The sequence below is a fragment of the Eupeodes corollae genome, chromosome 1 (genome assembly GCF_945859685.1).
Source record: "Eupeodes corollae chromosome 1, idEupCoro1.1, whole genome shotgun sequence".
NCBI lineage: Eukaryota > Metazoa > Arthropoda > Insecta > Diptera > Syrphidae > Eupeodes > Eupeodes corollae.
In genome coordinates, this window is record NC_079147.1 from 297,212,320 (window position 1) to 297,233,282 (window position 20,963).

At 40.7% G+C, this 20,963-nt stretch overlaps 2 protein-coding genes across 2 annotated transcripts; both read right to left on the reverse strand.

The window, feature by feature from the left end:
- Positions 1-4,566: 4,566 nt before the first annotated feature.
- Positions 4,567-19,873, reverse strand: LOC129951667 (mucin-5AC-like). The gene is made up of 4 exons (XM_056063918.1): positions 19,775-19,873; positions 16,014-19,712; positions 14,306-14,995; positions 4,567-8,174 (listed from the first exon to the last, which is right to left on the reverse strand). The coding sequence occupies exons 1-4, from the start codon at positions 19,779-19,781 to the stop codon at positions 4,636-4,638; spliced, it is 7,935 nt and encodes a 2,644-aa protein (XP_055919893.1). The 5' UTR covers positions 19,782-19,873; the 3' UTR covers positions 4,567-4,635.
- Positions 14,071-15,212, reverse strand: LOC129941170 (spore coat protein SP85-like). Its single transcript, XM_056049739.1, has 2 exons — positions 15,072-15,212; positions 14,071-14,995 (listed from the first exon to the last, which is right to left on the reverse strand). Exons 1-2 carry the CDS (start codon positions 15,076-15,078, stop codon positions 14,232-14,234), a joined length of 771 nt encoding a protein of 256 aa, XP_055905714.1. The 5' UTR covers positions 15,079-15,212; the 3' UTR covers positions 14,071-14,231.
- Positions 19,874-20,963: the final 1,090 nt, after the last annotated feature.

Genomic DNA, 20,963 nt, shown 5'->3' on the forward strand with positions numbered 1-20,963 from the left:
TGATAGATTTGGTTGCATGTTCGATCATCGGGGGACGGCCAAGTACGTTTGTGGATATCTGGGCGTGGGAATCTGCTGCTACTCAACACCATGTTTTTCTCGGCTAGGAAGTCGATAAGCCTGAGTTCGTTTCCAGATGTGATGTCGTATAGGCTATGTCTTCTGATTGACCTACCAAAGATGCCTTCTTTACCGATTTTGGCGTTAAAATCTTCCCGGACATTGCTTACATGTTTTGGCGAGGAGCTCGTAGAATTCTTCTTTGGTATTGTCATCGTTTTCTTCCGTCGGGACATGAGGTGGATAAGGCTCAAGTGGTGGAATTTGGCCTTAATGCGGATTGTCGTCACTCTTTCACTTACTTCCCGAAAGCTTAAAACTCTTCGCCTTAGTTTCCCTCTGACAGCAAAACCACATCCAAATAAGCGCTTGCTCCCATCGAGTAGACATTTCCTATATTATAGATAACTGCCTTCAATCATCCTACTGCCTGGCCCATTCCATCGTGTCTTCTGGAGGGCTGTCACATCAGCTTTGATTTCGGCGAGAGCATCGGCAAGCTGCTCTGCTTTGAGTGTACGCACATTCCATGTACATACACGTAAATCGTTTTCCGTTTTTTGTTTGCGGGGGCCTGCGCATGACTGACATGATTAGTCCGTTCATCCGAGACTGTGTTTTCATCAAACTTTAAAATTTCCTTTCATGGCCGGCTTATGAGTCCTGCGCATGACTGAGATCCTTAGAGCTGGTTGTTCAGAGCGATATCTAGTCTTTTGTTCCTACTTCCTGAGAAAGTAACTCAGGTGACACAGCTCTGGATCCGATGGATCCAATGTTCGTTTTGTTTTGACGATGATTTTTTTTAGTTTCCCGGCTTTCAAATATCAAATTGTTTGTTTACTTACTTACTTACTTACTTAAGGTGGCACTACAGTCCGGGGCGGATCTGGGCCTCAACTAACATGCGTCTCCAGCCAGCTCGGTCCCTAGCTAGCTGTCTCCAGTTTCACACGCCAAGTTGGTTTAGGTCCTCTCCCACCTGGGTGCCCCACCTGAGTCGCCGTCCCTCGGGATTGGATTCGAAAACCTTCCGGGCTAAAGCGTTGATGTCCATCCGCTCTACATGACCTAGCCATCTAAGCCGTTGGACTTTAATTCTGCTAACTAGGTCAGTGTCGCTGTACAGCCCGTACAGTTCGTCGTTATATCTTCTCCTCCATTCTCCATCTATGCCTACGGGACCAAAAATCACCCGAAGAATTTTTCTCTCGAAGCATCCTAAGACGCTCTCATCTTTCTTTGACAGGATCCAGGCCTCAGTGCCATAAATGAGAACCGGGATGATGAGTGTCTTATAAATGGTGATTTTACATGCTCAAGAAAGGACTTTACTTCTCAATTGCCTTCTAAGTCCAAAGAAGCAGCGATTTGCAAGAGTTATTCTTCGTTTGATTTCAGCGCTGGTGTCGTTGTCTGCATTAATAGCGGTGCCTAGGTAGACAAAGTCCTTAACTACCTCAAAGTTATAGCTGTCCATGGTGATGTTTTGTCCAAGACGTCGTCGTTCAGTGTCCTTTTTTGATGACAGCATATACTTGGTCTTGCCCTCATTGACCACTAAACCCATCTTCTTCGCTTCCGTCGCAATGCTCAAAAACGCTCCACTGACATCACGCTTTGATCTTCCAATTATGTCAATATCATCTGCGTATCTGAGTAATTGGATGGACCTTTGGAAGATTGTGCCTCTAGTGTTGACGGTTGCGTTTTGCACAATTCTTTCCAGAACGATGTTGAAGAAGTCGCATGACAGTGTATCGACTTGTCTTTGTTCCAAGATCTTCCGTAATGTGAATATTTGGTCGATGGTGGACTTTCCTGGTCTGAAGCCATACTGATAAGGACCAATCAGGTTGTTGACGAATGGCTTTAGACGTTCACATAATTCGGCAGAGAGGATCTTATACGCAATGTTAAGGAGACTGATACCTCTGTAGTTGGCGCAGTTTAGAGGGTCTCCTTTCTTATGTATCGTGCTGAGATTCCACTCATCGGGCATGCTTTCTTCCGACCATATTTTGCAGATGAGTTGGTGCATGCTCCGTACCAAGTCATCGCCTGCTGCTTTGAATAGTTCGGCAGCGATGCCGTCAGCTCCAGCAGCTTTGTTTGACTTAAGTTTAGATATAGCTATCTTCACTTCGTCAAGGTCCGGTAGGCAGAATTGTTGATCTGCGTCGCCGGGGTTGAGTGGTTCTATCTCCCTTACAGCGGAATTTGGTTCGTCATCGCCGTTATATAATTTGGAGAAGTGATTTTTCTATATTCTCAGCATCGACTGCGGTTCTACTACGATGTTCTTCTGATCGTCCTTACAGGCTTCGGTTCGTGACCTTGGGAGGTTTTTTTTACCTTTTGGTAAAATTTACGAACCTCATTCCTGTTGTGACATCCCTCTATCTCCTCGATCGAGCGCTTCTCATGCTCTCTTTTTTTCCGTCTAAGAAGCCGGTTTCTAGTCCTTTCGTGCAGCGCCGTTTTGTATGAATCTTGTTTTTCTGCGTGCGCTTGCCGGCATTGGTCGTCAAAATAAGGGTTTCGCTGTGGTGGCCGTGTGAAACCAGTGGCAACATTGCCTTGCAGCCATCAGAGATGCCGCAACTGGTTTTCAATGCTTAATGCAGGAAGCATTGGACTCCTTAAGAGGTTATTAGAGACTCGATCGGAAAAGGACATGGCAGTCTCTTGCGATTGTAGCCGTCTAACGTCGAATCGGGATATCCGTAGCCGTACTTTGGCTACAACGAGGTAGTGGTCCAAGTCAATGTTGGTCTCTCGGAATGTTCGGATATCCTGGATACTGGAGAAGTGTCGTGCGTCGATCGCAATGTGGTCAATCTGGTTGACGGTTGATTGATCAGGAGATTTCCATGTCCCCTTGTGGATATTGAGATGCGTGAACTACGTACTAGCTACCAGAACGTCTCGCCCCGCAGCGAAATCGACCAGCCTGAATCCGTTGTCGGAGGTAGTGTCGCGCAGGCTGTATCTCCCGATTATGCCACCAAAGATGTCTTCTCTTCCTAGCTTGGTATTAAAATCTCCTAAGAGAATTTTAATGTCATAGCCAGGGCACTGCTCATATGTCTTGTCCAAGAGCTCGAAGAATATGTCTTTGGTGTCTTCATCTTTCTCCTCTGTTGGGGCATGCGCTCATATTAGGCTTATGTTGGCGAATTTAGCCTTGGTGCTACTGTTTGTTTACTGTTCGTTTCTCTGTTAGTTTATTCTGACCTCATAGAGCACCCTCTGAACATTTTCAGAACTAACAAAGAAACACAAATTTGAAACTCTGAACGATCAGAGCTCAAAAAGAAACCCAATTATTTTTTTGACAGTTCGAGCTCTTCTCTGAACTAAAAAAGAAAAAGACAATGGAAAGTTTCCTATGCCGTAATAAGTTGCGGAAGTATATTTTCGTTTGGAACAAAAAACAGAAAATATCGATTTGAGTTTGAAGTTTGCTTGGAACAGTACGTTGTTTTCTGTTGCGTTAAATCAATAAAACATCATGCATTATTTAAACCTCAAAAAGGCTGTGTGGTTCAGCTTAGTTTGAATCTGTAACTACGCTGAATTTTGTTTACCTCCTTATCGTGGCATATTCAATATTTTGACAATTCTGTTACTGGGATAGTTAAGATCCTGAACCGCTTGTTATCGAATTTCGTCTCCTTAGCACATGTGTGGCTGAAATACCGTCCTATCAAACTTCGAAGCTTACTAACTGACTTTACTTACTTACAGAGAGATACTTTCAAATATCTGTCAAACTTAAACCAGGTACATATATATATATGGCTGCATTCAATCTCAGACAGAAAGGGGATCCGGATACCTTTTTGTTAGTGTTTTACGTTTAAAATAACAGCTGATCAAAAACAGCTGAGATGTCAAACAAGGAATCCAAAGGTATCCAAAAACTTCTGCGGTATGAAGCTATCCGACAGAACAGCTGATTCAACACATGGTTGAATTTCAAGAAACATTAAAATTGATTTCAGCTTTTTGCATTTGTTGGTAAACAAAAAGATACAAAATATTAGTTGAAGTTGTATTAGAGGATGTTCTGTACATAACAGACAATGAAGAAGCTATTTGCCTCCGAATCCTCCGCACCTATCAATTCATCATCGTCCGACGAATCAGTTGAATTATCCATTAAATGTTTTATCTTACAACAATTTTAACTTCGAAGCTTAAAGGTTTTTCTGTTTTTTGTGAACAGCTGAAAGTTGTTTTTACTTTTTGACAGTTATCACAATACAGCTATCCAACTCGTTCAAAAAGGTATCTAAAAATCCACCCATCCAGGATACCCTATCCAACACGAGATTGAACGCAGCCAATAAATCGATTTTCTGTCATAAACGTCATAAAATAAATAAATATGACAGACCAATTTTGTATATGAGGCAACTCTTTTGGTTGTTTACCTATCTAACTGAAAGTTCTGGTAAGTTTAAAACTTCTCCAATTTATTGATAGTCAAGATAAGTTTGCATGAAAGTTTATTGAAAGTAAAGTGAATATAAAAGCATACAGATTTTTGTTTGTTATCTTAAGTTAGGCTTAATTTTTGCATCCATGATGGGGACATTTTACCAAAACCGGGTAGTTACAAAGGTATGTGGAATTATCAAACCAAAATCCTGTAGGGCATTCGAAATAGATTGCTTCTCCATTGCGGCAGACGTAGAATTTATTACAGTCTGTTGGATCAGCTAAAGCAGTTCCTGTTTCCAACTTAGAACAGTCTGGTTTTTTCGGAGGGCAATGATTTGGAGAAGCTGTAGTTGTAGTTTTAGTTGAAGTTTTAGTTGTAGTTGTAGTTTTAGTTGTAGTTGAAGTTGGAGTAAGTGTTGTAGTAATAATATCCGGATCACATCCATGGTAGGGGCATTTAACGAGTTCGGGAGAAACGCAACGTTTATTGTCAGGATCGAACAAAAGATCGTCTTTGCAATTTTTTGTATAGGTTATATCTTTTCTGCAGTAATGATACTTGCTGCAATCAAATGGATCAGCTGCAATAGTACCAGTTGGTTTGTTTATGCAATCAAGTTTAAAAGGTTCCTGGGGACAAGGCAATCCTGAGGCTGACGTTGGTCCTACAGTTTTTGTTGTAGCAGTTGTCACTTCAACAGTCGAAGTTGGATTACGTGCTGTAGTTGTATAACTAGGACTAGGAGCACATCCATAGTAAGGGCATTTGACAAGTTCGTGAGAAACACAACGTTTACTGTCGGGATCGAACAAAAGATCGTCTTTGCAATTTTTCGTATAGGTTATGTCTTTTCTGCAATAATGATACTTGCTGCAATCAAATGGATCAGCTGCAATAGTACCAGTTGGTTTGTTTATGCAATCAAGTTTGAATGGTTCTTGTGGACAAGGCAATCCTGATGCTGAAGTTGGTCCCGAATTTGCACTAGAAGACGTTGTTGATTGATTGATGGTAGGAGTTGGTTCTGTTGTTGATAAACTGGAAGATACACCAGCGGAGCTTGAAGAATCGCCACCTCCAGTGCTGGTTGGTGGGGTCGCTGGAGCCTCAGAAGTTGTGATCGTTGAGTCTGACGATCCCGATGATGAATTAGCTTCAGTTGATGTTGAGGTATGTTCATTGGGTTTTGAGCTGGAAGGTTTATCAGTGGAACTTGAAAAATCGCCATCTCCGGTGCTGGTTGCTGAGGTCGCTGGAGCCTCAGAAGTTGTGATCGTTGAGTCTGACGATCCCGATGATGAATTAGCTTCAGTTGCTGTTGAGGTATGTTCATTGGGTTTTGAGCTGGAAGGTGTATCAGTGGAACTTGAAGAATCGCCATCTCCGGTGCTGGTTGCTGGGGTCGCTGGAGCCTTAGAAGTTGTGATCGTTGAGTCTGACGATCCCGCAGATGAATTAGCTTCAGTTGCTATTGAGGTATGTTCATTTGGTTTTGAGGTGGAAGATATATCAGTGGAACTTGAAGAATCGCCATCTCCGGTGCTGGTTGCTGGGGTCGCTGGAGCCTTAGAAGTTGTGATCGTTGAGTCTGACGATCCCGCAGATGAATTAGCTTCAGTTGCTGCTGAGGTATGTTCATTGGGTTTTGAGGTGGAAGATATATCAGTGGAACTTGAAGAATCGCCACCTCCAGTGCTGGTTGCTGGGGTCACTGGAGCCTTAGAAGTTGTGATCGTTGAGTCTGACGATCCCGAAGATGAATTAGCTTCAGTTGCTGTTGAGGTATGTTCATTGGGTTTTGAGCTGGAAGGTTTATCAGTGGAACTTGAAGAATCGCCATCTCCGGTGCTGGTTGCTGGGGTCGCTGGAGCTTTAGAAGTTGTGATCGTTGAGTCTGACGATCCCGCAGATGAATTAGCTTCAGTTGTGGTTGAGGTATGTTCATTGGGTTTTGAGCTGGAAGATATATCAGTGGAACTTGAAGAATCGCCATCTCCGGTGCTGGTTGCTGGGGTCGCTGGAGCCTTAGAAGTTGTGATCGTTGAGTCTGACGATCCCGCAGATGAATTAGCTTCAGTTGCTGTTGAGGTATGTTCATTGGGTTTTGAGCTGGAAGGTTTATCAGTGGAACTTGAAGAATCGCCATCTCCGGTGCTGGTTGCTGGGGTCGCTGGAGCTTTAGAAGTTGTGATCGTTGAGTCTGACGATCCCGCAGATGAATTAACTTCAGTTGCTGTTGAGGTATGTTCATTGGGTTTTGAGCTGGAAGGTTTATCAGTGGAACTTGAAGAATCGCCATCTCCGGTGCTGGTTGCTGGGGTCGCTGGAGCCTTAGAAGTTGTGATCGTTGAGTCTGACGATCCCGCAGATGAATTAGCTTCAGTTGCTGTTGAGGTATGTTCATTGGGTTTTGAGCTGGAAGGTTTATCAGTGGAACTTGAAGAATCGCCATCTCCGGTGCTGGTTGCTGGGGTCGCTGGAGCTTTAGAAGTTGTGATCGTTGAGTCTGACGATCCCGCAGATGAATTAACTTCAGTTGCTGTTGAGGTATGTTCATTGGGTTTTGAGCTGGAAGTTTTATCAGTGGAACTTGAAGATTCGCCATCTCCCGTGCTGGTTGCTGGGGTCGCTGGAGCCTGAGAAGTTGTGATCGATGAGTCTGACGATCCCGCAGATGAATTAGCTTCAGTTGCTGTTGAGGTATGTTCATTGGGTTTTGAGCTGGAAGATTTATCAGTGGAACTTGAAGAATCGCCATCTCCGGTGCTGGTTGCTGGGGTCGCTGGAGCCTTAGAAGTTGTGATTGCTGAGTCTGACGATCCCGAAGATGAATTAGGTTCAGTGGCTGTTGAGGTATGTTCATTGGGTTTTGAGCTAGAAGATTTATCAGTGGAACTTGAAGAATCGCCATCTCCGGTGCTGGTTGCTGGAGTCGCTGGAGCCTTAGAAGTTGTGATCGTTGAGTCTGACGATCCCGCAGATGAATTAGCTTCAGTTGCTGCTGAGGTATGTACATTGGGTTTTAAGCTGGAAGATTTATCAGTGGAACTTGAAGAATCGCCATCTCCGGTGCTGGTTGCTGGGGTCGCTGGAGCCTTAGAAGTTGTGATCGTTGAGTCTGACGATCCCGCAGATGAATTAGCTTCAGTTGCTGCTGAGGTATGTTCATTGGGTTTTAAGCTGGAAGATTTATCAGTGGAACTTGAAGAATCGCCATCTCCGGTGCTGGTTGCTGGGGTCGCTATAGCTTTAGAAGTTGTGATCATTGAGTCTGACGATCCCGACGATGAATTAGCTTCAGTTGCTGCTGAAGATTGTTCATTGTTCACACTACCAGATGAGGTGGAAGAAGATGGTGGGGCTGTCGATATTGAAGAATCGTTTTCTACATCTACAGAAGAACCTGATTCTCTTCGACTTCGTATTAAAAGGTAATTGCTTTTCCTTGGTTCCCTTTCACATTTGTGATTGATTTCATTAAGTTCATAGCCGACATCGCACTTTTTATATGAAACAAAATCACTTTTGCAAATGAAAAATCCAAAACTGTCTTCTGGATCTCTGTACGTGTAACCATTCCGCTTATTATAGCATCCATTATTGACTGAGTATCCATTAAGAAATGGCACTGATAGAGTACCAATTACAAAAAGAATTATTGAAGCTGAAAATAAATTTAAAATTTTAATTTTAATCTTGGTGTATGAATTTCTAGATTTGACTTATTACCTAGTGAAAGCTTGTCCATCATGATTCTGCTTTCGAAATATAACTGAACGTTTCAATATATTTATTCTGCATTTTATTGACTAAATTTAATTTATTTTTTTATTTTGCCTTTTAGAACAAATACATTAGAAGAATGCTATCAATAATTCATTTTTCATTATTTGTATAGATCTCTGAGAAACTCGATGCAATTATTATTTATTAAAAATATCATAAGAACCTAAAAGACCAGTAAACATTACACCCCACATTATTGTGGAAAAGTACTTATAAAATTTGATTGAAATACCATTTACTCTCCGAAAAGTAAATATAAACATATCTATAAGTTTAGTAACAATTACCAATATCAATTAGTTTTAATTAAAATTCAGACAAAGGAAAAAATATTTTATATCGACACTTTACGACGACATAGTTTCACATAGGTTCATTTTATTGAAGAAATGAAATCTTAAGATTTGCCAATGTATTTATTAGAATTTTTTTAAAGACCTCTCAATTGGTAAATAGTAAAGTTCAATTGAACGTTTTAGGGATCCACATTTTAAAAACACTTTCTAAACCATTATGCCTTTTTTGCGTACATGAGATACCACTTAAGGGCATAAGGGACGGAGTGTTGGTGTACACTGGTTTTGAGTTCTTGAGCATTACAGTGACAGAGAAAGATAGAGCGCGGTAAAGCATTCCACATTCGCGTTGTACGGCTGAAGAACTAATATAATAGCATGAGAAATAAAGGTTCTGTAAATTGTATCCAGATCAGATGGAGATACAAATTACTTGTATCGCCCCAGAAAATTCAAACAGCTTGCGTCCTTTCTGGCGACATTCCGCATCGGATCGGATCGGATGCTTTTACAGTAAAAGACAGAGTTGGTTTTCCGAAACATTACATTCTAAGTGGTTTTTTATTTTTACCATATTTTGTCCTTGTAGTTCAACGTTCAAAGATGAAAATGGGTATGAAGAGTGAAACAAATTATTGGATTAGACGTTACAAGCAGAAGAAAATTGGGGATTAAAAGGGAGGTATTTGCCCATTGGAATCGCTAGTGCCATTTGCATGTTCCAAAAGTTGATGGATCAATTTATATCTTGGATGAATCATTGTGCTGTTTTTATTAACGATTTTATAGTTACGGGCCGTAACAATAAAGAACATGCTGAAACGTCAAAGAACTTTTGGGTCGACTAAAATCTTTTGGCCCACACAGTGAAGTTAAGAAATGCGAGTTTGTTCAAAAAAGCATTGAGTATCTGGGTCACAAGATTGATGCTGAAGGTATAAGGCCAACCTATAGTGGAATTAAAGCTGTTAAAAATATGAAACCCCCAAAGACCTTAAGCAGTTACTTTTTTAGGAATCTTTTAATCTTTAATCTTTCTAAAATTTTAGCTCCGCTCAACGAGTTACGAAAACAGAATACACGCTTCATTTGGACTAGGCGTCATCAGGAAGCGTTCGATCAATCAAAGTCGGAAGTGGTAGAAACAACGCGTCATGTGCATTTTACAAACGAATCACCAATCGTGCTAGCGACGGATGCATCGTGTCATGGAATTGGTGCTGTTTTAATGTATCGTTATCCTGATGGATCAGGATAACGATACATTACGCCCTATAGCCCATGCATTAAAGACATTGAACTCCCAGCAAGTCAAATACAGCCAGATTGAGAAGGAGGTGCCCTCAATAATATTCGGTGTACAGAAATTTCACCAATACATTTATGGTCGCATGTTCGAGTTAGTTACATACCATATGCCGCTTTTGTCCATATTTAGCCCCAATATTCGGTGTACAGAAATTTCACCAATACATTTATGGTCGCATGTTCGAGTTAGTTACATACCATATGCCGCTTTTGTCCATATTTAGCCCCAGCAAGCAGTTACCAAACCAACAATGACAGCTCACAGGTTGCAGAGATGGGCTATTATTTTGATGGCATATACTTATACCATCACGTACAAGCCAACACGTTAACATGGAAATGCAGATGGCTTGTCCCGCTTGCCTTTAGGGCATGATACTAAATTCGACGATGAAGAAGAGAACATTTTTGAGGTGAATGCAGATATGGATGATGAACTTGCTGATTTTCCCGTCAATGCAAAGCTGGTAGCACAGGAAACAGCTAAGGATCCAGTGCTTAGAATTGTTTATCGACTGCTAGATATTGGTTGGCCTGATAAGCTTAAGAAAGAAGATAAAGACTTAAGGCAATTTTTTTCTCGGCGTTTTGCTTTAACTCGCCAAAATGGAGTTTTGCTCCAGCAGGGCAACAATATGTCTAGGGTTATCGTTCCCTTAAGTTTAAGAAAAAAGGTTTTAAATATGTTACATGCTGGCCATTGGGGTATATTTTCGACAAAACAGTTAGCTCGTCGATATTGTTATTGCCGTAGAGTTGACCATGAAATTGAATTGTTAATACAGCAATGTGAGAAGTGCCAACAAAATGCTGCAAATCCAAAACAGGAGTTTACGAGTTGGCCAACACCATCAGAACAATGGCAGAGGGTACATGTGGACTTTGGTCCATGGTACAAGGTCCCTTACTGACGGGCATGTATCTTATCTGTGTAGTTGATGCTTACTTTAATTTTCCGTATGTGGTCGAAATGTCAAATACGTCAGAAGAGTCAAAGCTAACAGCTTTGGAGAAAATTTTTGGAATTGAATGCCTGCCTGAGTTGATAGTTTCCGATAATGGCACCCAGCTTTACGGAAAAGGGTAATATTCAACACTTGAGATCGGCCCCATATCACCCTTAATCCGCGATGAAAAAGCTGTTTCAAGATGATAATGATAAAAGAAAAGCCTTACTAAAATTTTTAGTTTCTTACAGGTCTTTACCAAATTCAAGTGAAAAGTCAATATCAGAACTGCTTCATGCTAGACAGCCCCACACGCTTTTGTCACAACTAGCACCACGTGAAGAACCGCCAAAGATGCATGCATTGAAGTCCAAGTTTGCTGTGGGCGAAGAAGTGTATATCCGAAACTTTTCCAGAGGACCAAGGTGGGTAGTGGGTACTTGCTAAAATTATATTAATTATAGCCAGACTTTATCAAATGTCTTCACAATATCAAGTGCTTTCTTCAAAACTATGTAAGGATAAGTTTCACTGATCTGTGCGTTGAACCATGAAATCACCAGTGCACAGTGGTTCCACCGCACAGTGAACCTATTTCTACGAAAAGCGTATTAACGGTCATTAAGAAGCTTTCACCTCTCAAGCTATTTCTTAAGCTGATTACTAATCAGCGTTTCCATGACCAGGAAAAGAAGGGTCGTTAGTGCAATCGGTCCATAAATTGAGGAAGACAAATATTCACCTTTTTGGGGTACTATCTGAACAAATGCTGTTTTCAACTGCTCGGAAATACCTCAGAAGAATAGGGTTTTGGTAGCGTGAAAAAACCATCTCAAACAAGCGAATTTATATATGTATGTTGAAATTTCAAAGTACTAAAGTACTAGTACTACAAAAAGAATAGTCAAATGGAATCATTAACGTGCTTAAAAACTGGAGGAACTATGATACTATCGGGTGTGGTGGAATTTGCGGAAAACTGACTTGCAAAGAAGTTAGCTTTCTCAGTAGACCTAATCAAAGGATTGTCATTGAAACAAGAGTAGGTTATGAGCGTCCACCGGTTTTTCTAAAAACCCACCTCTGTCTATTTAATCCTACTCTCACTTCTCCGTGGTGAACAACGGGATCTTAAATACCTAATAATTTAAGATTGGATTCAACCCCAGTGGAAAGATGTTGGGAATAGCAAACGAGAGAAGGCGGAGAAGTGTTTCCACTAATTCACCCCTTCTTTCATCCAGACGGCAATGGAGGAATTCCCAACATATAATCAATAGTGGCATCTACAGTTCCAGTAAGGTTGAATAACTTAGTGTGCACCTTATTGGGCTACTACGACATATTCGGAGTCAGGCTTGTAAGAAGCAGATATGACAGCTGTTTCCCTTGGAGTTTAACCAGGGTATTGGTCTTTCAGGCTGAAGGACTTTCGTCACTTTGACTTCCCAGCCACGTAAAGAAAAACTAGTTGCGAAGAACCAACAAGCCTCGGGTTAGGACAAAGAACTTTAGATATGCACGTGGAATGTTAGGTCCCTTAATAGACCACGCGCAGCCGAAGAGCTAGCGGATGCCCTAGACTGCTATAAAGCAGATATCACTGCCATCCAAAAAACGCAATGGGATGAAAAAATGCGATATTTACTATGGTGACTGCTACAGAGAAAATAAAGACTTAAGCAACAAGCTATAGGTGCATCACATCGAGGTTAAATTCAGCAAAATTATCATAATATGCTCATACGTCCCCAACAGGAGAGAACGTAGGCAACACCAATGATGTTTTTTTCAAGCTCTTGGACAAAGCATATTTCCAGTGTCCTAGCTACGATATTAAATTTGTCTTGGGCGATTTCAATGCCAAGCTGGGAAGGGAAGACATCATTGGTGGAATTTTCGGGAAATACAGCCTACAGGATAGAACTTCCCATAAAAAAATCCGGCTCATCGATTTTGCTACGAGGCGAAACGTCATCGTTGTCAGTACGCGTTTTACATACCTCAACATTCACAAAGGTACTTGGAGTTCTCCACATCAACCTACCGTCAACCAGATTGACCATATTGTGAAGACACGCTTCCAGCATCATTGAATGTCCGACCTTTCCGAGGAGCTAACATCGACCACTACCTCGATGTAGCCAAGGTATCACTTCGGCTTTGCAGAAGCTGTTGGGTGGTGATACAACGCCAGACGGCTAAAATTACAGCAGGTCGCCAATCCCTTCCCCAAACGAGTCACAAGCTACTTATTTCGACGTTTTCTGTCGCCAACACAATGTATCGAGAACCAGTTGCAACATTGCCAAGACGCAATCGGGGAAGCCACATCTGACGTGCTGGGTTTCAAGCAGTAAGGTATGCATAGAAGGTCAGTGGACGAGAATGTGGAACAACGAGCTGTACAGATTGTAAGGCAAAGTAGACTTAGCCAGAAGGGTAAAAGTCCAACGACTGAGACGCATTGAAACTAATGCTCCAGCCCGGAAAGTCAGCGCAGTAGAGGAAGACCGCTGATCATACTTCTATCATAGATCATCGATCATCAATTTTCTAACTTCATTAACTAACATCGTTGCCAAGAGAAGAACATACTTAAATAAAAACCAATAGGTGGCGCATTGTTAAAGTATTTGACGTTTAGCTTGACTTACAGTGCATAAAAAAGTGACATTTAAAAATAAGTTAGCTTAATTCCGTCCGTCATAGTGTATGTTTTGTATACCAAGGTTTCCCTGTAAAAAGCCGCTCCGAACGTATTTATTTATTAACTTCTTTAACTGAGAAAAATACCCTTAAGACCCGGTGTACACTTGTATCTTTTTATGTCAGCTGCACTGCATTTGCGTCTTAAATATAAATGTATTGGTCCACAAACACGTGCAATGACACTTCTACTTTTTGCATAATTCTTTAGATCTGCTAAGAAAAACCCAAGTGTGACCTGGGGTTAAAACTGTCAAAAAATAAAATAAACGCTTTAAGCAACCTATTGCGTTTTATTAAAGACAGATTAAATGTTTGGTATTCCATTACACTCTCAGGGTTACATAAGTCATATTTCATTCAAAGAAGATTATTTGTCATTAATTAACAAGATAAAATGTTATCAACAGAAAAATGTTATCTAAATAACTTACACTTACATTTGATAAGAAAGTTCATGGTGCAGCAGGAAATTTGTATACGCACGTTGTAAATAAACAATGAAACAAAAAGATTCATTCCTTATATTTTTATTACATTATTAATATTATTGTTTTCCTTGTTTAGCTTAAGTAAAGATAAAACGAAAGCATTTCAGTGCCACAATTATTCAATTAAATCATTAACAATTTATTTTAAACTAAAAGTTTAAATTTAAAGTTCACTTCGGTTGTTTTAGTCAATATTTGCAGGACAATCGACTAAGGGAGGGAAGTTGCAAACAAAGTTGATGTCATCAAACCACATGCCTTTTTCGCAGTGAAGCAGAACTGGTTCCCCATTACGACAGACATAATAGTCACGGCAATGCACGGAATCAGCGAAGAACGATCCATCACGAATGTTTTCACAACTTACTGTTGATGGTTTTGATGGGGGCTCTGTTGGAGGTTGGGTTGGAGGTTCTGACGGGGTCTCTGTTGGTGGCTCAGTTGGAGGCTCTGTTGGAGGCTCATTTGGAGGCTCAGTTGGATTACCTGTTGGAGGCCCTGTTGGAGGCTCTGTTGGAAGTCCTGTTGGAGGCTCTGTTGGAAGCCCTGTTGGGGGCTCTGTTGGTGGCTCTGTTGGAGTTCCTGATGTTGGAGGCTCAGTTGGAGGCTCTGTTGGAGGTTCTGTTGGTGGCTCAGTTGGGGGCTCAGTTGGAGGCACAGTTGGGGGCTCAGTTGGAGGATCTGTTGGAGGCTCTGTGGGAGGCTCTGTTGGAGTCTTATCACAATTGCATGGTGGGCACTTTCCAACAACGCACGCTTCAATTTCTTTTTGATATTTATATCCCGGGGCACAATATTGCTGAAGCTTATGTCCAGAGTGACACAAAAAATATCCAGTACAATCTTCAGGATCTTGTAAAGTTTTTCCAATTGAATTGTCTTCACAATCCTCTACCGAAGCACCAAGTTGCAATAGTAAAGCCAAGAAAATTCCTATCGCCGTCAGACCTGTCAATTACAATAGATTCAATTATTACTGCTATCGCTTCGTTAAGCTTTTCGCTCTAAACACAAAAATACTCACTAATCATAATGTGTATTTAACTTTAGTACCGTAAGAAAGGACTACCAAAAGAAACTATAAGCCAGTTCGTTTTATATTATTGATTGTTATCTAAATTAAACTGTTATAGCAAAATTATTATCTCTAATCTCAAGTGCCATCTATATATCACAATTGAAAAGATTTACTTTTCAAGAAGTGGCACTTATTTTTGTAAAATCGCTAAGCACTTGCACAGAAATAACTTATTAACCCATTTGAGAACCTTTGTAAATATTACATATGTTATTATCTTTAATTCATAGTCGACTTCTTAGTAAGAACTAAGTGTCCAATATGTCTCGATGATCGGATAGCTACTCATAATGTGGAATACCATGGAATTGATAAGGAAAAGTATTTTGTTTATATCACTTGAGAATTGTGGGATTTTTGTTTAATAGGTACGTTGTCCGGAGAAATGCAGCAGATAGAAGTTTACCTTTGATTAGCTTTAATGTGATGACTCATATTTTTAGTTAAGGAAATACACGCTTCATTAGGGAAATGACAAATCCATCCTGAAGATATTTTATTAAGAATTGAAAATCCTAAACCTGAGAAAGTCATCTAAATATGTTTAATAACAAATAAGAAAAAGGCTAAGTTGTCTGAGCATTTATTATAATTCTTTAAGGATAAGTTTTTACATATTTTAGAAAAAGAATGTCTTACGACATTTTTTGATATAGGGAACAAAATATACGTACATAATTCTTATTTTTAGGTTATGATCTTAGAGTCGATATCAGTTTATATTTGCAGAGCAGTTAGCAATCTCGGAAGGTTGACAAATTTGCTTGTACCTATCAAACCACTGTCCGGCCGGGCAAACGAATCTGATTGGGATTTCTTGGCGACACATCCAGAAAATCTGACAGTGTTTAGGGTCTGGTATTAGGTATTCATTGACAACGTTTGTACAGTTGATTTGTTTTTCTGGATTTTGTGCATTGGATTCGGAAACATCTTCTTCAGTAGTTGAAGATATTGTAGATGTTGATTTAATAGCTTCGTCAGTTGAGGATACAGGTGTTACTGAAGAATTCTGATCAGGTTCAGATACTGTAGATGTTGATTCAGTGGCATCCTCCGTTGAGGCTGCAGGTGTTTCTGAAGAATTCTGTTCGGATGAAGAAGATGCATTGGAACTTGATTCAGAAACTGTTGATGTTGAATCAGTAACAGCTTCAGTTGAAGATGCAGGTACTCTTGAAGGGGCTTTAGATGTTGATTCAGTGGTAGCCTCAGTTAAAGATACAGGTGTTCTTGATGTGGTCTGTTCAGGTGTAGATGATGCAGAACTTGATTCAGACAATGTGGAAGTAGACCCAGTAACAGCCTCAGTTGAAGATGCAGGTATTACTGAAGTATCTTGTGCGGTAGTAGAAGACTCTATAGATGTTGATTCAACGGTAGCTTCAGTTGAGGATGCAGGTGTTCTGGTTGTGGTCTGTTCATGTGTAGAAGATGGAGTAGAACTTGATTCAGGCACTGTTGGTGTTAAGTCAGTAACAGCCCCAGTTGAGGATGCAGGTGGTATTGAAGTATCCTGATCAGTAGTTGAAGACGCTATGGTTTTTGAATCAGTGACAGCTTCGGTTGAGGAAGCAGGTGTCCTTGATGTAGTCTGTTCAGGTGTTGAGTCAGTAACAACTTGAGTTGGGGATGCAGGTGGTAATGAAATATCCTGTACAGTAGTAGTAGCCGCTATAGTTGTTGAATCAGTGACAGCTTCAGTTGAGGAAGCAGGTGTTCTTGATGTGGACTGTTCAGGTGTAGAAGATGGAGAAGAACTTGATTCAGACACTGTTGGTGTTGAGTCAGTAACAGCCTGAGTTGGGGATGCAGGTGACAATGAAGTATCCTGTTCAGTAGTTGTAGCCACTATAGTTGTTGAATCAGTGACAGCTTCAGTTGAGGAATCAGGTGTTTTTGATGTGGACTGTTCAGGTGTAGAAGATGGAGAAGAATTTGATTCAGACACTGATTGTGTTGAGTCAGTAACAGCCTGAGTTGGGGATGCAGGTGGCAATGAAGTATCCTGTTCAGTAGTTGCAGACGCTATATATGTTGAATCAGTGACAGCTTCAGTTGAGGAAGCAGGTGTTCTTGATGAAGAACTTGATTCAGACACTGTTGGTGTTGAGTCAGTAACAGGCCCAGTTGAGGATGCAGGTGGTATTGAAGTATCTTGTTCGGTAGTTGTAGACGCTATAGTTGCTGAATCAGTGACAGCTTCAGTTGAGGAAGCAGGTGTTCTTGATGTGGACTGTTCAGGTGTAGAAGATGAAGAAGAAATTGATTCAGACACTGTTGGTGTTGAGTCAGTAACAGCCTGAGTTGGGGAGGCAGGTGGCAATGAAGTATCCTGTTCAGTAGTTGCAGACGCTATAGTTGTTGAATCAGTGACAGCTTCAGTTGAGGAAGCAGGTGTTCTTGATGAAGAACTTGATTCAGACACTGTTGGTGTTGAGTCAGTAACAGGCCCAGTTGAGGATGCAGGTGGCATTGAAGTATCCTGATCAGTAGTTGTAGCCGCTATAGTTGTTGAATCAGTGACAGCTTCAGTTGGGGAAGCAGGTGTTCTTGATGTGGACTGTTCAGGTGTTGAGTCAGTAACAGCCTGAGTTGGGGATGCAGGTGGTAATGAAGTATTCTGTTCAGTAGTTGTAGCCGCTATAGTTGTTGAATCAGTGACAGCTTCAGTTGAGGAATCAGGTGTTCTTGGTGTGGACTGTTCAGGTGTAGAAGATGGCAAAGAACTTGATTCAGACACTGTTGGTGTTGAGTCAGTAACAGCCTGAGTTGGGGAGGCAGGTGGCAATGAAGTATTCTGTTCAGTAGTTGCAGACGCTATAGTTGTTGAATCAGTGACAGCTTCAGTTGAGGAAGCAGGTGTTCTTGATGAAGAACTTGATTCAGACACTGTTGGTGTTGAGTCAGTAACAGGCCCAGTTGGGGATGCAGGTGGTATTGAAGTATCCTGTTTGGTAGTTGTAGACGCTATAGTTGCTGAATCAGTGGCAGCTTCAGTTGAGGAAGCAGGTGTTCTTGATGTAGAACTTGATTCAGACACTGTTGGTGTTGAGTGAGTAACAGCCCCAGTTGAGGATGCAGGTGGTATTGAAGTATCCTGATCAGTAGTTGTAGCCGCTATAGTTGTTGAATCAGTGACAGCTTCAGTTGGGGAAGCAGGTGTTCTTGATGTGGACTGTTCAGGTATAGAAGATGGAGTAGAACTTGATTCAGACACTGTTGGTGTTGAGACAGAAACAGCCTCAGTTGGCGATGCAGGTGGTATAGAAGTATCCTGTTCAGTAGTTGAAGACGATGTAGTTGTTGAATCAGTGATAGCTTCAGTTGAGGAAGCAGGAGTTCTTGATGTGGACTGTTCAGGTGTAGAAGATGGATTAGAACTTGATTCAGACACTGTTAATGTTGAGTCAGAAACAGCCTGAGTTACGGATGCAGGTGGTAATGAAGTATCCGGTTCAGTAGTTGCAGACGCTATAGTTGTTGAATCAGTGACAGCTTCAGTTGAGGAAGCGGGTGTTCTTGATGTGGACTGTTCAGGTGTAGAAGATGCAGAAGAACTTGATTCAGACACTGTTGGTGTTGAATCAGTAACAGCCCCAGTAGAGGATGCAGATGGTATTGAAGTATCCTGTTCAGTAATTGAAGACGATGTAGTTGTTGAATCAGTGACAGCTTCAGTTGAGGAAGCAGGTGTTCTTGATGTGGACTGTTCAGGTGCAGAAGATGGAGAAGAACTTGATTGAGACACTGTTGGTGTTGAGTCAGTAACAGCCTGAGTTGGGGATGCAGGTAGCAATGAAGTATCCTGTTCAGTAGTTGTAGCCGCTAAAGTTGTTGAATCAGTGACAGCGTCAGTTGAGGAAGCAGGTGTTCTTGATGTGGACTGTTCAGGTGAAGAAGATGGAGAAGAACTTGATTCAGACACTGTCGGTGTTGAGTCAGTAACAGCCTGAGTTGGGGATGCAGGTGGTAATGAAGTATTCTGTTCAGTAGTTGCAGACGCTATAGTTGTTGAATCAGTGACAGCTTCAGTTGAGGAAGCAGGTGTTCTTGATGTGGACTGTTCAGGTGTAGAAGATGAAGAAGAACTTGATTCAGACACTGTTGGTGTTGAGTCAGTAACAGCCCCAGTTGAAGATACAGGTTTTCCTGAAGTATCCTGTGTTAAATTAGGAGGAACTGTTGATGTTGACGAAGTCGCAGCTTCACTTGATGACGCAGTTATTGCAGAAATATCACGTTCAGTTGTTGACGGGGCAGTTGTCTCAGGCTCTGCCTCAGTTTCGATTGCAGGTGTTACTGACGCAATTGGTTCGATTGTAGTTGCATTTTCCATCGTACTTGCATCCTCGCAAACACCACAAGGTGGACACTTTCCCCAAACACAAATCGCCGCTATTTTATCATATTTATATCCAGCTGCACAATATTGCTGAAACTTTCGACCGCTTAAACAAATAAAATATCCGTGACAATCGCTTGGATCTTGAAATGTTAATCCATCAGGAATACCCGTACATTCATCTGCTGCTATTGTCGGTCGGACTGGTATGCTCGTCAGCAAAACCGTCAAAATTAGAATTCCTATCATAATTGAAAAATTTAATGAACAATTTGAAGTTAAAAGTGTATGCAGTTGTACTTACGGAACATATTTCGTTGCACTATTTCAGCTAAAGACTATCTGGAAACGTTCTTAAGCTGTGTCTATTTTATATGTTCGGTTCTTATCTTAAATATCAAAGTGTGTTCGCAGAACTTTAAGTATCCTTGTTAAGTTTTAAGCACTCTGTACTTGTCTTTATAATTAATAACATGGCTTTTTGTCATGTTTGTAAGTTCTGTGTTCTGAGGGTTTTGAAAAATCGACGGAAGTAGTTTTGTTCAGGTTTGTTTTTTCTTTGTCATATAAAATCTTAAATAAACAAATCTCAAGTTAGTTGCTGTTATTATAACAGTCTTAAATCAATATTTACCAATTAATATTTTGGAATGTTCTGAGAATTGCGATACGGTGGTTTCCTGGGTATATTTGCAATAGGCGCTTAAGTCATGCGCCTCTGAGTTAATGACTCTTAATTAGTATGTTCATTGTAGGCGGGTACATAATGTAGGTTGCATGAGTACTTTCTTCACATTCCGAAGTGTGTAATCACCACAGAAATGAGGTAGGTAAATAAACAATTTGTCAAACATAAGAACCTCTTAAAGAAAAGAATACATTTTCAAGATACTTGTTAATTAATAATATGAACAACAATTAGTAGACATAAACTATACTTTATTAATTTATCAACATTGATAAGAATATTAAAGTTTTGACTACGATATTGTAACAGTTTAAACATACTTAACATTTGAACAAACGAAATAGTAGAATGTCGAAGAAGTCATTGGAATCCTACCTAAAAGCTATTCGAAGATAAGTTTCCAGACTATTTTGCAGAAATGAAGAGAAATAAATAGAAGACCGCAGACCTCCTGGTCTTTGGGACAAATAATCTGACATCTCTACCGCATTTCTAAAGCAAAGCTGAAAACGGAGGAAATGCTTCGAGGGTACTATCATGATTGAATTATTTCTTATACAGCACAAACCCGATACGAGTGTCTTATCTATCATCGTCATTCTATAATTCGAATTGATTTTTGAGGACTTGACAGTATAAGCGTCCTGCGTTCTCTTTATGAATCCGATATTTATCGTTATCAAGACATTTCGTTTAGAGCATGGTTTTTACCAAAACATTATCTTTGTCTTAACAACCATCAGTGGCTATGATTTATCTTATCTTCCTTGTTTTTATTTCCCTTAAGAAATCGAACTATTCTATA